The sequence below is a fragment of the Myotis myotis genome, unplaced genomic scaffold (genome assembly GCF_014108235.1).
Source record: "Myotis myotis isolate mMyoMyo1 unplaced genomic scaffold, mMyoMyo1.p scaffold_m19_p_16, whole genome shotgun sequence".
NCBI classification, from domain to species: Eukaryota; Metazoa; Chordata; class Mammalia; order Chiroptera; family Vespertilionidae; genus Myotis; species Myotis myotis.
This window is the reverse complement of record NW_023416320.1, coordinates 10790151-10804317: the sequence shown is the minus strand read 5'-3', so window position 1 is coordinate 10804317 and position 14167 is coordinate 10790151. Positions and strand designations below refer to the sequence as shown.

Sequence of the window (14167 nt, the reverse complement as noted above, 5' to 3'; positions counted from 1 at the left end):
TTTGTATAAAAACAAATGGCATAAAAATAAATGGCATATACATTTATGAGGTTAATTTCTTCTTAGTTTTTTAATAATAATTAGCATGCACAGGAGCCAATAAACAAAATAGAGACATACAAATCAACTACCAGAAAAAGAAACACCTACTTTAATAACAGACGGCATCTTGGAATTTAGGTTATCATACGTAAAATGCAGACGAGTTCTGAAGGAACATTTATATAATAAAGGGTCCTGGTAAAACTCTATTTTGCCACTAGCATTCCGTTTATCAAGACAAACTGTACAGTCTGAAAAGTTGATAACTTTTCTCAGCACCAGATCAGTGGCTAAAAAAGAAAGGAAAACATTTTAAGTAAAATAAAAAGTTACAGAAAAAAGGCAACTATTATTTATTAGTACAAGTAGTAATGCAAATAAGATTAATAGAGCATTAAATATATGCTGCCAGAACCTATGCAAAGAACATCTCATTCATTATATCTTTTAAATCTTCCAACAACTTTATAAAATAGGCACAAAAATCCTCATTTTCTGTATAAAGAATTAAATAGAGACCAAAGAAATGAAGTAGCTTATCCCCAATTTGCTTGACACCTAACCTACAAATTTAAGACAAAAATTGTGGAAAATTTCATTATGTTTTGCTATCTGCAACGAGATATTAAATAACCTATAATAATAAAAGCGTAATATACTAATTACACCGGACAACCTTCCGGACGAAGCTGGGCTACAAGGGAAGCCCAGGTCCCAGGTGCCAGAGCGAAGCCAGTGCCAGCAGCTGGGTGAAGAAAGGCCTACTCTTACACGAATTTCATGCATTGGGCCTCTAGTAATAAAATAAAATACCTGAGAAACCATTTAGTAGTAGTCACTCATTTAATATTTATTTTACACTAAAAAACTTGAAGCTATGATCTAAACCTACACTCTCCAACATGGTAGCAACCACTGATACATAGCTATTTAAATTTATACATGAATTAATTATAATTATATGAAAATAAAATTTCAGGTCCTTGGTTGCACTAGCCACATTTCAAGTGCTCAACAGAAACATGTGGCTATTGGCTACAATACTGGATCATAAAGATATAAAACATATCCATCATCATAAAAATTATGGACTAGCACTGCTCTAGATAATAACTAATGAAGAAATTACCAATAACAGTACCAAGGTTTTATTCAAGGCAATAAAAATGAAACAATTACTGGTAAAATACCAAACTAGAAAATGAAACCTTTAGCAAATCAGTGTTTTTATTCCTAATAAGCAATTCCTAGGTAAATATCTGGCCCAAGTCTACTTGGTCAGTGATTTTAAGTTAGCTACTCCATGCTATGGCCATGGGAATGTTCAAAACAATAAAATATGCCTTAATTTAAAATATGAATGCTTTAGTGCATTATTTGATAACACTATTTTTGAGTATGCCCTGACAACCCCTAATTAATTCAACCTTTAATTTCCTTATCTTTTTTGGATTTAACTTTTTAAGAAGGAAAAACTAAGGAGTATGCACATGTGTGGAAACAGTAAAGTTTTATTAGCAAATAAATTTCAAATTTGTCTTTTAAAAAAATGCACAAGCTTACCATATATTTCATTTTACATAGTATATTATTAAATTACTTCGTTACTGATATTATATACAGAAACCAAAGACTGGGTTAGGCCTTTGTATACACTCTTCTTTTTTTTTTTTTTTAAATATATTTTATTGATTTTTTACAGAGAGAGGAAGGGAGAGAGATAGAGAGCTAGAAACATCGATGAGAGAGAAACATCGATAAGCTGCCTCCTGCACATCTCACACTGGGGATGTGCCCACAACTCAGGTACATGCCCTTGACCGGAATCGAACCCGGGACCCTCCAGTCCGCAGGCCGACGCTCTATCCACTGAGCCAAACCGGTTTCAGCTGTATACACTCTTCTTTATGCTTCACAACAGAGCTGTGAGATCAGGATTATTCTTGATTTTTTTAAAATATATTTTATTGAATTTTTACAGGAAGGAAGAGGAAGAGAGAGGGATAGAGAGTTAGAAACATCGATGTAAGAGAAACATCGATCAGCTGCCTCCTGCACACTCCCTACTGGGGATATGCCCGCAACCAAGGTACATGCCCTTGACCAGAATGCCCACAACCAAGGTACATGCCCTGGGACCCTTGAGTCCGCAGGCCGAAGCTCTATCCACTGAGCCAAACTGGTTAGGGCTATTATTGATTTTTAAAATGTGAAAACTAAAGCTTGGAGAACACACAAAAATGAAACTGTACTCCAATTTTGCTCATTGCTAGTTGTATGCCTTAACTAGGCAAGTCAAATAATCTTTAGACTCAATTTCATGTTCCTATCCTTTAACTAGGACTTAAAATGAGCAAATGAATACATGACTAAATGAAAAAGAAAGTGTTACAATAGACAGTCAGGGAGTCTTCCCCAATGGCCCACATGGCACAGGGGTAGGTTCTTACATTGGGCGTGCCAAAAGCTAAAAAGATGAGTGGGTAGAGCCTGAGCAGTTAAAGCTAGAAAGAGGCCGAGCACATCAAAAGCTAGAAAGATGACTGATCAGAACCCAAGAGTGCCAAAAGTTAAAATGCACAGGGCCCAGCACGCCAAAAGTTAGCAAGATAACTGAACAGAAAAAAACCCCTCCCCTCCCTAACCCTGTAAGAGATGGTCGAGACAGGAGTCCACCATTCGGCCAGGTCCCAGCACCCAAATAAACCTCTTCCCTTGTGATAGGCAGCCAAACCTGCGTTTCAGTTACAAAAGAATATCATTATTTTATGGAGTTGTTATGAGAATGAGAGAAAATAAATGTAAATAATAATAGCAGCTCCCTTTCTGAGCAATTAATTACGTACAGAAAACTTTTATAAGTTCTTTCAGTGCCCTCATGTATTTAATAAAATAATTCTATAAAGAAGCTCCTTTTTATCCTCACTTTACAAATGACAAAACTGAAAAACAGACGTAAACTAAATCACCCAAGGTCATACATCTAGAACTAAGTGGAAGAGCCAGTATTCAAATGCAGGCAGCCTAACTTTAGTGCCAGCACTTTTGGGGTTTTTATTGTTTTTTTTGTAAATTTTCTTTTTTTCTAATGTAGAGTCATTTTCACAGTGTTATTAAAGCATAATTCCTATTGAAATATACTGCTGATATATACAGTATACAATTTCATAGTTTTGGGGTTTTTGAACTTTTTTAATTGAATTTATTGGTTCACAAAACCAAACAGATTTCAAGTGTACAACTCAACAAAACATCTTCTGCACAGTGCATCGTATGCCCATGGCCTTGAACAAAGCCTCTTTCCATCCTGATTTTCTCCCCTTTTGTTCACCTCTAGCTACTCCTACTCCCCTTTCCCTCGGGCTATCCCCGCACTGTTGTCAGTCCCTAAGTATTATGTATATATGCTGTTTTTGCTTAATCCCTTCGCCTTTCATCCAGACCCCCAATGTCCCTCCCCTCTGACAGCTGTCAGTCTGTTCTCTGTATCTATGAGCCTGTTTCTATTTTGTTCATCAGTTTATTTTATTCATCAAATTCCACATATAACTGGCTTATTTCACTTAACATAATTTCCAGATCCTTCCATGCTATCACAAAAGGCAAGATTTCCTTTTTATTATGGCCAAATAGTATTCCATTGTGTAAATGGACCACAGCTTTTTTATCCACTCATCTACTAATGGGCACTTGAGCTGTTTCCAGATCTTAGCTATTATAAATAACATTACAATGCACATAAGGGTGCATTTTTTTTAATATTTTTATTGACTTCAAAGAGTAAGGGAGGAGAGAGATAGAAACATCGATGAGAGAGGCACATGAATCAGCTGCCTGCTGCACACCCTCTACTGAGGATCTAGCCTACAATTCGGGCATGTGCCCTCATTGGTAATCAAACCCTAGACCTCTTAGTCTCCATGGGATGGTGCTCAATCCACTGAGCTACAACAGCAGGGCGAGGGTGCATATATTTTTTCAAATTAGTGTTTCCGGTTTCTTGGGATATATTCCCAGAAATGGGATTACTGGGTCAAATTTTTTAATTCTATTTAAAAATGTTTAACTTTTTGAGGAAACACCATACTGTTTGCCACAGTAGCTGCAACCATCTGCATTCCCATCAACAGTGCACAAGGGTTCCCTTTTCTCTACATCCTTGCCAGCCCTCTGTTAATTTACTGATGATAGCAATTCTGACGGTTGTGAGGTGATACCTCATTGTTGGTTAACTGCTTTTCAGATGTATCATTGGCAAATATGTTCTCCCATTCATTCAGTGGGCTCACTTCACATTTTGTTGATGGTTTCTTTTACTCTGCACAAAGTTTTTTAGATTGATGTAGTCCCATTTGTCTATTGGTTCCTTTGTTTGCCTTGCCCAAGGAACTAAATCTGCAAAAATATTGCTAAGAGAAATGTCTGACATTTTACTGCCTATGTTTTCTTCTAGTATGTTTATGGTTTTGCAACTTAGATGTAAGTCTTTAATCCGTTTTGAGTTTATTCTTGTATATTAGTGCCAGCACTTATATCATGGCAAGTCACAGATAAAAGGAGCTCACAATAGTCTCCTTAAAATATTTTCCAAAAATATACATTTCTTACTCTAACAGAACATATATAATTTATCAACAAATGTTAATTAACATCTCTCCTGATAAAACTAATAAGCAGTGTCTATTTTCTTCACAACTATAGTTTTGATGTTAATACAGTGCCTAGCATATGGAATATAATAAAATAGTAATAAATAAATGGTAGTGATTAAAATTGTATTATTACTTAGATATTTTAAGATAAGCAGGAGAGTAAAGTATGTTAATAGTTAAAGGAGGTTTCAGGAGTATCCAAAAATCCCATATGTACTCTAGAATATAGAAACCTAAAACATAAATCAGTCAGATATACTGTTTGCCATTACCAAGTAATGTAAAAGCAACATACTCTTTCCTCCTTCAAAAACATTAAAAATTTTAACTTAATATAATTCAGTTTTTATTGCTATAGCCCACAGCATTGTAAATATCATACATCACCTTTGAAATAAGCATGTTATAGCTAAGAAAAAAATTAAAATTAAAAATATTTTTTAAAAATCTGGGATTTCTGCCCTAGCTGGTTTGGGTCAGTGGATAGAGCATCGGCCTGTGCACTGAAAGGTCCCAGGTTTGATTCCGGCCAAGGGCATATGCCTGGCTTGTGGGCTCGATCCCCAGTAAAGAGCATGCAGGAGGCAGCCAATCAATGGTTCTTTCTCATCATTGATGTTTCTATCTCTCTTTCCCTCTCCCTTCCTCTCTGAAATAAATAAAATATTAAACAAAAAAAGTCTGGGATTTCTTAACCTAAGGTTCTATTAACCTCCTATAACCGCATGCCAGATTTTACATATGTACATTTTCCCAGTCTGAAGGCCTACAGTTTCCATTAGATTCATCTAAGAGCCAGCTGGCCCAAAAAAGGTTTAGAATCAATCCAAAAAAATGGTTTCAATAAAGGAGAATCTATAGTATTCTTGATATTATTTACTCACCAGAAATATCCATGAATGCACGATCCCATAATTCACCTACAGTATAGCATTCTGCAGAAGTTATGTTGACTGAAAGAACAATATCATCTTCAACATATTTCAGTATGAGATTATTTATAACAATGTTTACATTATTTACAACTCGTCTAATCAGACTCTGTACATAACCTACAATACAGGAAAAAAAGAATGCAATTAGCCACAAGTCAGTCAATAAATAATTATTTCTTAAAATATTATTGAGCATAACGTACATAAAAGGTGGGTAAGCTCAGCATATTTTGCAAAAAAGAAACTAACACTTAGATAGGTAAACAGGTTTATCAAAGTAACACAGCTAATAAGCAGAAGATTCAGCCAAACAAACACTATTACAGCGAAGTTCTATATAATAAAGTATTCATATACTAAGAGAAACCACATTTACTGGAAACCTTTTAATCCCTTCCTACCCTTCCCTCTGAGAATCTTCAGTCTGTTGCATGCTTCCATCCATGTCTTTGGATCTATTTTGTCAGTTTATTTTGTCCATTAGATTCCACAAAAAGTGAGATCATGGGATATTTGTCTTTCTCTGACAGGCTTATTTCACTTAACATAATGCTCTCCCAAGTCCCTCCATGTTGTCTCAAAAGGTAAGAGAGCCTTCTTTTTTACAGCTGCATAGTATTCCATTGTGTAAATGTAATACAGTTTTTTTATGCACTCATCTACTGATGGATCCTTGGGCTGTTTCCAAATCTTAGCTATTGCAAATAACGCTGCTATGAACATAGGGGTGCATATATTCTTTCTGCTTTGTGTTTCAATGAAAGAACACTCACTACAGATGGATTTTTCATCCATTTTTAAATATTTTTCCTCAGTTTCCCATAATACTGATAAAGTTGAGATGAATAAGGCAATTCATCAAAATAAAAGAACCCAATATCTAAAAAGAACTACATCTACAGAAGACTATTTATGTTTCCTTATTAAAAATGCAAGGTCAAAATAACAGTGACTATACAATGGAATAAATGATACACCACATCAAATAACTTAGTTCTAAGAAAGCTACAATAATCCAAGTTCCTAGCTTAGAAGTAGCATCACTTTACAGAGATATAAAGTATAGAGAATACTGAGGAAAGATGCAAAATGAATAAATAAATGATATAACCTTAAAATGTGTCTCTAAATATGAATTGTCAGGATATCTTACAGGATATGCTAAGTTCAAAACTCAAAACTGTTATTATTAGTAATAACTCAAGGTCTTGGCTTATATATTACTAACTGAAAGGAAACTGTATGCTTCAAACCAGTCAGATTCAAACTCTTCTGACCCCTCTCACAGTAAGAAATATTACATCATTACTCAGCACAAGCGCACACATACGCAAAAGTTTCTTGAAATATTACTACCCTGTACTGCATGATGTACGTACGCTACCAGGTTTTCTATTCTATGCCACATATTCTTTAAATTCACACCATGACCCACTAAATGCTTTCATAATACACTAATTGGTCAGGAATCATAATCGGAAAAAGACTTCTAGATATCAAGAATAGAGCTTGCAATGAAAAGATTATATATTGACTCATAGTCTTTGCCTATTAGAAAGTCACTCAACCTTCAGGGGTGTAAAACAACTAATGGCAACACCAAAACATTTTTCAATAAGCATCTCTGGATTAATGTAAATGTTCAAATTCTAAAATAGTAAACACAGATACTGAAAAAAAAAAAAAAACTTTGCTCTAGAAAATTCTGAGAGCAAGAATTCACCTCTTAATGAAAGAAAATTAATGAAAGAAAATTAATATAATTCCTGGGCAGTATAAGGTTACCAGAAATGAGTCCTCAAATAACCATATGACTTAACCTTGAAATAAAATGATTTACCATTATCCAACTGGATTCTCAAATCATCCTTTTTTTTCCCTTTTGCAAGATTAAGTTTAGCTGCTGTGCCTCCCAGTAATTGCCCAACAAGTTCAGTTACTTCCTAAAGCAACTCCTTAACTGTGATTTATGTCAGCATAAAAGAGGATATGAGTCCTTCTATTAGGTAATGCAGAAAAGCACATGTTAATCCAAAAGCTACCTCAAGTAGTTCAGGTAGAACACAGCTCTGCTTTATACCACTAAAAATAGGATGTTTTATGTTACGTTTATGTTTTTATGTTTTATGCTCCTAAAATAGACCACTTCTCCCAATTCTGGATATCAGTATAAATTCTAATACCGACTCTAATAAAAATCTGGCACCTATTTTGAGTACATGCAAGTTAGCCCATAGAAGGTTGTTATCTGTGAAATTCACAACTGACAAAAGCTTTAAATTTTTCTTAAGTCATTTCTTAGAAGAAGAAAAATGTGCCTTGGCGGTTACTCAATGGTTAGAGCAGGGGTCCTCAAACTTTTTAAACAGGGGGCCAGTTCACTGTCCCTCAGACCGTTGGAGGGCCGGACTATAGTTTAAAAAAAACTATGAACAAATTCCTATGCACATGCACATATCTTATTTTGAAGTAAAAAAACAAAACGGGAACAAATACAATATTTGTATTTGCATGTGGCCCGCGGGCCGTAGTTTGAGGACCCCTGGGTTAGAGCAATGGCCCTCGCAACAGAGGGCTGCAGGTTCAATTCCCAGTCAAGGGCACAGACCTGGGTTGCAGGTTTGATACCCACCTCCAGTGGGGGGGGGGGGGGGTGGAAGGCAACCAATTGATGTGTCTCTCTCACATCTCTCTCTCCCACTCTCTCTAAAAATCAATTAAAAAAAATATCCTCAGGTGAGGAGAAAAAGGAAAGGGGAAGGGGAAAGGGAATGAGACTCAAATGTTAAACCTAAAGCTGATTATTCTTTGCCAGGATTATTCTTTGCATATTATAAAATGAGCTGGTAGAATAAGTTTGGGGGTATATGTAATTAGAAATTTGGAGTGGTAAAAAGGTTGCCCAATTAATAAATAAGAAAAAGCTACAGTTTAATTTAATTTACAGGTTAATTTAAAACACAAGGAATTTTTCCCAAGGAGTTAATTAGCAAGAAAAAATTTAGAAAGTTCCAAAACCACCACACTACTCTAAGTAGAATTAGAAATGTTCAGTAATAAAATATCTTCTGGCACCTTCTCCAACTATAGCAATTAATCTATTCTACAGTCAGAGAGATTACTGAGGCCTTTTAGGTACAGAGTTCTGAAGAATACAGAGCATCAGTGTTAACATCACTATAACACTAGTTTAAAATGTTCAATTCAAATTAACTTAGAGCATACATTTGAGGGAGGAGGGCTATGAAATTGTGTACCTAATACCAGCCTCTTAGAGGTAAAGCACATGGTGCCAGAAGACTGACAAAAATTACCTAGGTTAAAACCAGCAGAAAGCCTTCAAACCTTTGGCACAGAGAGCAAGTGTATACCAATGTCACCTACATCTCAGAAAATAGAAGTGACTGATAGATAAAATAAAAAAGAAGTAACTAATAAACAATTCCTAATTGTAAAAAGACAGCAATGCTTTGGCCACAGAACTAACATGTAATGATCATTGTTTTTTTTCTTCATTAACACATTGTATGCGGGAAACGTATTTATACGTTTTACGTATTTATACATTCTACCAGTGTAGTAGAGCGCGGGACACGTATTAATACGTTTTTTATAGACTAGCGGTAGAATGTGGGTAACGTATAAATACATGAACTAAAGTTATCGTAATTTTACTGAACATTGCCATTTGCGCAAAAAATTAGCAAAAATGGCCCGCGCCAACTGTTAGCGCGCGATAAAAACTACCAGCAAACAATGTGTTAAATATTTATCAAGTAACTTTTATAAGTCACTACTGTTCCAGGTAAATAAAATTTTCAGAAAATAGAACAAATGGTCTCTCCCAATTAAAAAATTCTGTGTCTCTGGTACTGAATTTTATAGTTTCTAGAAACTCCAAACAATCTAGTGTCTTTCCTCTGTTTATCAAGAAGCCAGGAGGACAAAAATACTATGTGTGGGAAATCAGAGGCAAGTTTTTTCAAGGAGAGGACATAAAAAAGAAACGTAAGGAACAACCTACTGCAAAAGAGATTCAAAGTTTAAATGAAAGACATTCCTGAGGGCTCTGGATTCAACCTGTTCTAAATTCATGCAACAAATGCACATGCACATACAGTCTAAATATTTCATAGCCCTAAAGAATACCAAAAGTGTGAATTCTACAAAGGGTTACAACAATTAATAATAATTGAAATGCTGGCTTTGTCAAGCCCATGAGAAGCTACCTGGTGGCAAATCAGGATCTGTGGGAGCAGCCTGCTGAATTCTTCGAGGTTTCACTGATGATTTTGTATTCTCAGTAGTACTAGGGTTGGTAGAATTAGAGCCACAGCTTTCATGGTCATCCTATATTGATTTTAAAGAAAGCAGCAAGTAAGACCTCCTTTAGAAAACAAAAACTCTTATTTGATACCATACTAAGAAAATGATCTACAATAATAAAAGCGTAATAAGCTAATTAGACTGGACGTCCTTCTGGACGAAGCTAGGGCTGCAAGGGAAGTCCCAGTCCCAGGTGCCTGCTGCAGCTGGAGGGAAGCCAGGGCCCCGGGTGCCAGAGGGAAGCTGGTGCCGGCAGCCGGGGCAAAGAAGGCATATACTCTTGCATGAATTTCGTGCATTGGGCCTCTAGTAAAATAATAAAAGATTAATATTTTACATGATAGTATGGCTTCAAATGTTAGCGATATATCAGCAGAAGAAAAAATGTGTTTGCAACTCCAATACAATCAAAAAGTAAAATATTTACTATCATAAACGACAAAGAAAATTTTGCATGAAATTATATTCATTTTAAGTTAATACAAAACAATGTTTCATTCCATGAAACAACTTCACCATTCAATCTTTACAATGACATCTTCTGTTATTTTGGGGGATGTTATAGACTCTAAATACTAAAGACTACTACTATGAATAAAACTTTACTGTAATTACTTTTAGTTCGACTTACATCCTTAAAAATGTCTGTAGTCATACACTTCTGCACAACGTTAACATTAAAAGCACACTATTAATTTTTGAAACATATGGTTGTCTCAAAAGCCCAGAAGTAAAACATGTTCATTAAAGAGATGTGAAAAAATTCCAAGTGAACTGCCAAAGCTAGCATAATTATAAAAATATTTAACACTGAAACCATCTGAAATCACATACTGTATATAGATTACAGTGATGTCATAATAAACATTCCAGCCAAAATGCACTAAAAACTACTGCAGTCCAATAAATCTAGCATGCACAAGATGACAAACATTTTAAAGCAAAAGAAAGAACACGTTATTTTTATTTCTCAAAAATTATTAGTAGCAAAAAAATGGTAAAGAACATAGGCTAAATATGATTTTTCAAATAGTTAAGAAAAAGACACAATGAATAAAGCTTCCCTACAAACTACATGTTTTTATTATTCAAAAGAAAAACTAAATAACTTTATTTGCTTAAACAAATTTATAATATACCTGAAATTTCAGTGTACTTTAAAAATGAGCATAAATCATGGCACTCATAAAAATATATACTATGAAACAAACATTACCAAATGTGTAAACACTTCTTTCACAACTATGGATAGAAAATTATGGTTGCACATACAGTATAATTAGAAAATAATTCTTTTGATAACTTAATTACATTTTGTTTCAATTATAAGTCGGCTTCCATTCAATCCTGACCCAACTAAATTAAATAAAAAATAAAGGAAAACAAGAATTATAATATTTACTATTAAAACAGGAATTACTGCCCTGACCAGCATGGTCTAGTGGTTAGAGCATCAGCCTGCCACCAAAGGGTCTCAGATTCGATTGCTGGTCAAGGACAGGTTGCATCCCTGGCCCTGGTCAGGATATGTGCAGAAGGCAACCAACTGATATCTCTCTATCTATCTATCTATCTCTCCCCTTCCCTCCTTCCCTCCCTCCCTACTTTCCACTCTATCTAAAAAAATAAACAATAAATCAATGAAAAAATATCCTGGGGTGAGGATTAGCACCAAAAAACAAAAAAGAAAAGAAAAATATCTGGAATTACTTCCATCATTAGTTTGAGTTCATCAGCTTTTAACCAGTATACATCATGTTGGACTATTCCACATTTTACTTCACTGAAAGGCTCTAATTCTAATAAAAGAAACTCTGTTCTCAAATACACTAGCTAAAATGTTTTGAGATATTTAACCCCAAACACATTACAGTTATGTCTTTCCCTTTTTCAATTGTTTTAAATATATTTTTATTGATTTCAGATAGGAAAAGAGAGGAAGAGATAGAAACATCAATAATGAGAGAGAATCATCCATCAGCTGCCTCTTGCATGCCCCCTACTGCGGGTTGAGTCCACAACCCGGCCATGTGCCTGACCAGGAATAAAACCATTGTTCCTAAGTTGATGCTCAACCACTGAGCACCACCAGCCGGGCACAATTATATCTTTCTTATTTAGGTGGCAATTTTTCCAAAATGTCCGGTAAACATATTTCATGGCAAAAGAATGTTTCCTCTTAAGGACCACCTAGCTAGTTCTGAAAATACTATCCCTTTGCTCCTCATGAAACAAGCAAGAATGTTATTTCCTTACAAAAGTTCCTAACACAAGAAAAATGTGCCAAACACTGTATGTATATAGATCCATTACTTTCATACTGACAGGTCATGGAATCGTGTAGCGTATGTTTCACCTAAGCCCTCATAGGGCTAGTCAATTAAAACTTGAGAACCGTCAACTCCCAGATTCACAATGGTATGAATAAGAATGAGAACAAAACTTAAAACAAGTGAATGAATCATTCCAAGTCCTCGTTTAAAAAAAGACAGAGGTTAAAATGCAAGAAAGAGCTGAAGAAGGAAAAACTGAAAAGTGGGAACCAAGAAGTAATGTGCTTTATGCTCTTCCACCTTGTGGCACCAAACTTGGCAAGCAAAGGACCACTTGGCAGCTCTAGTCACCAAAAGCTCCTGAAACAGAGTGTAAGGGACTGGGAAATAAACAGCTACAAAGTTCCTAGAAACTTTACCTCTGTCCACTCCAGGAACAAGTACAATATCAATTGTCAGACGCAATAAAGAATGTATAAGAGTAACACTGTAATTCAGAAAATCAGAGCCAAATCAAGTCACCAAAGCAGAAGCACACACTTGGAGAACACAGGAGAGAACCAGGGAGAAACAAGAATCTCTGGTTCACCTCTACCCTGACAGTAATATCAATAAACTTAATTTCAGTCATTTAAAAAATGCCAAGTACATTAAGTAAAGGAGGAATGTGTATGTCCCTCTCTCTTCACACATCAGCTTCAGCCACAGAAGCTGCTTCTGTCTTCTCCCCCATACAGGGTAAGGGTAAGGGTTATGAGAGGCTGGAGAAGAGAGTTGACATTCCCTTGCATTCTTTTACTTAGTCACCCCAAAAGGAGGACTAGCTAACCTGACAGGCCAAAGCTGAACATTCATTAGGCGACATTTTAGCAATGAAAAAGATCACTGGCCAAAGCCGGTTTGGCTCAGCGGATAGAGCGTCGGCCTGCGGACTGAAAGGTCCCAGGTTCGATTCCGGTCAAGGGCATGTACCTGGGTTACAGGCACTTCCCCAGTGGGAGATGTGCAGGAGGCAGCTGATCGATGTTTCTCTCATCGATGTTTCTAACTCTCTATCCCTCTCCCTTCCTCTCTGTAAAAAATCAATAAAATATATTAAAAAAAAAAAAAAAGATCACTGTACTAACTCTAAACCTGTGTGCTGGGGCCACTCTTCTATCTCTGAGATCCATGCTACTCAGTAACAGGACCTGAGCCTTCTCCCCAGAGGATACAATCATTAGCCATCTGTCCTCTGGTTCTTTTCACACACAGAGCCACCTGACCCAGATACTGCCCCAGGCAGAGAACAATCAAACTATGCCAGCTAACAGCAACAAGTCAGGGAAAATGTGCTTATTATTGCCTATGGCAGTGGTCGGCAAACTCATTAGTCAACAGAGCCAAATATCAACAGTACAACGACTGAAATTTCTTTTGAGAGCCAAATTTTTTAAACTTAAACTACATAGGTAAGTACATTGTTATTAATTTAATTAATGATTTTGGATTGAGTACTTAGTATTAACAACATGAGTTCAATACACTAATATATGGAATGCCTATTATGTGTCTAAGGCTGGAGATAACATGACATCCTTCTGGAACTTACATTCTTGTGAGGAAGATCAACTTTAAATAAATAAATAGTCACATCAAATAATTTTAGTTGTCATGAGTGCTAAGGAAGGAAATAAACAGTAAGGGAGAGAAGTTGTTTAGCAAGGTTAGGCATTTAAACCCCTCTAAGCAGATAAGTTTCATTTTATAATAATAAAGCCACCAACACAAAATAATTACAATTTTTAAATTGATGACAAAAATACCTGTAGGATTTGCAGCTGGTTGGAAAAATACAAGTAACTTTATGCTTCGAGTAAGTACTTTTGTCACCCACGTGCGATTTGCCGACGCGACTAGCACTAACCACTGCACATGAGACTGCTGACTGGCTGGCTCA

General features: G+C 35.8%; 1 protein-coding gene across 30 annotated transcripts in view; it reads right to left on the bottom strand.

The window, feature by feature from the left end:
- VPS13B (vacuolar protein sorting 13 homolog B) overlaps positions 1-14167 on the bottom strand; it is a 613015-nt gene that overhangs the window by 586142 nt on the left and 12706 nt on the right. For all 30 annotated transcript variants that reach the window (XR_004972424.1, XR_004972425.1, XR_004972426.1 and 27 more), the window contains 3 exons: positions 9859-9979; positions 5579-5746; positions 151-332 (listed from right to left, as the gene is read on the bottom strand). Coding sequence is in view for 24 of the 30 variants with exons in the window: in XM_036337858.1 (XP_036193751.1) it covers positions 151-332; positions 5579-5746; positions 9859-9979 (471 nt within the window). In the remaining 6 variants the exon portion in view is untranslated. The remainder of the gene's footprint in view (positions 1-150; positions 333-5578; positions 5747-9858; positions 9980-14167) is intronic.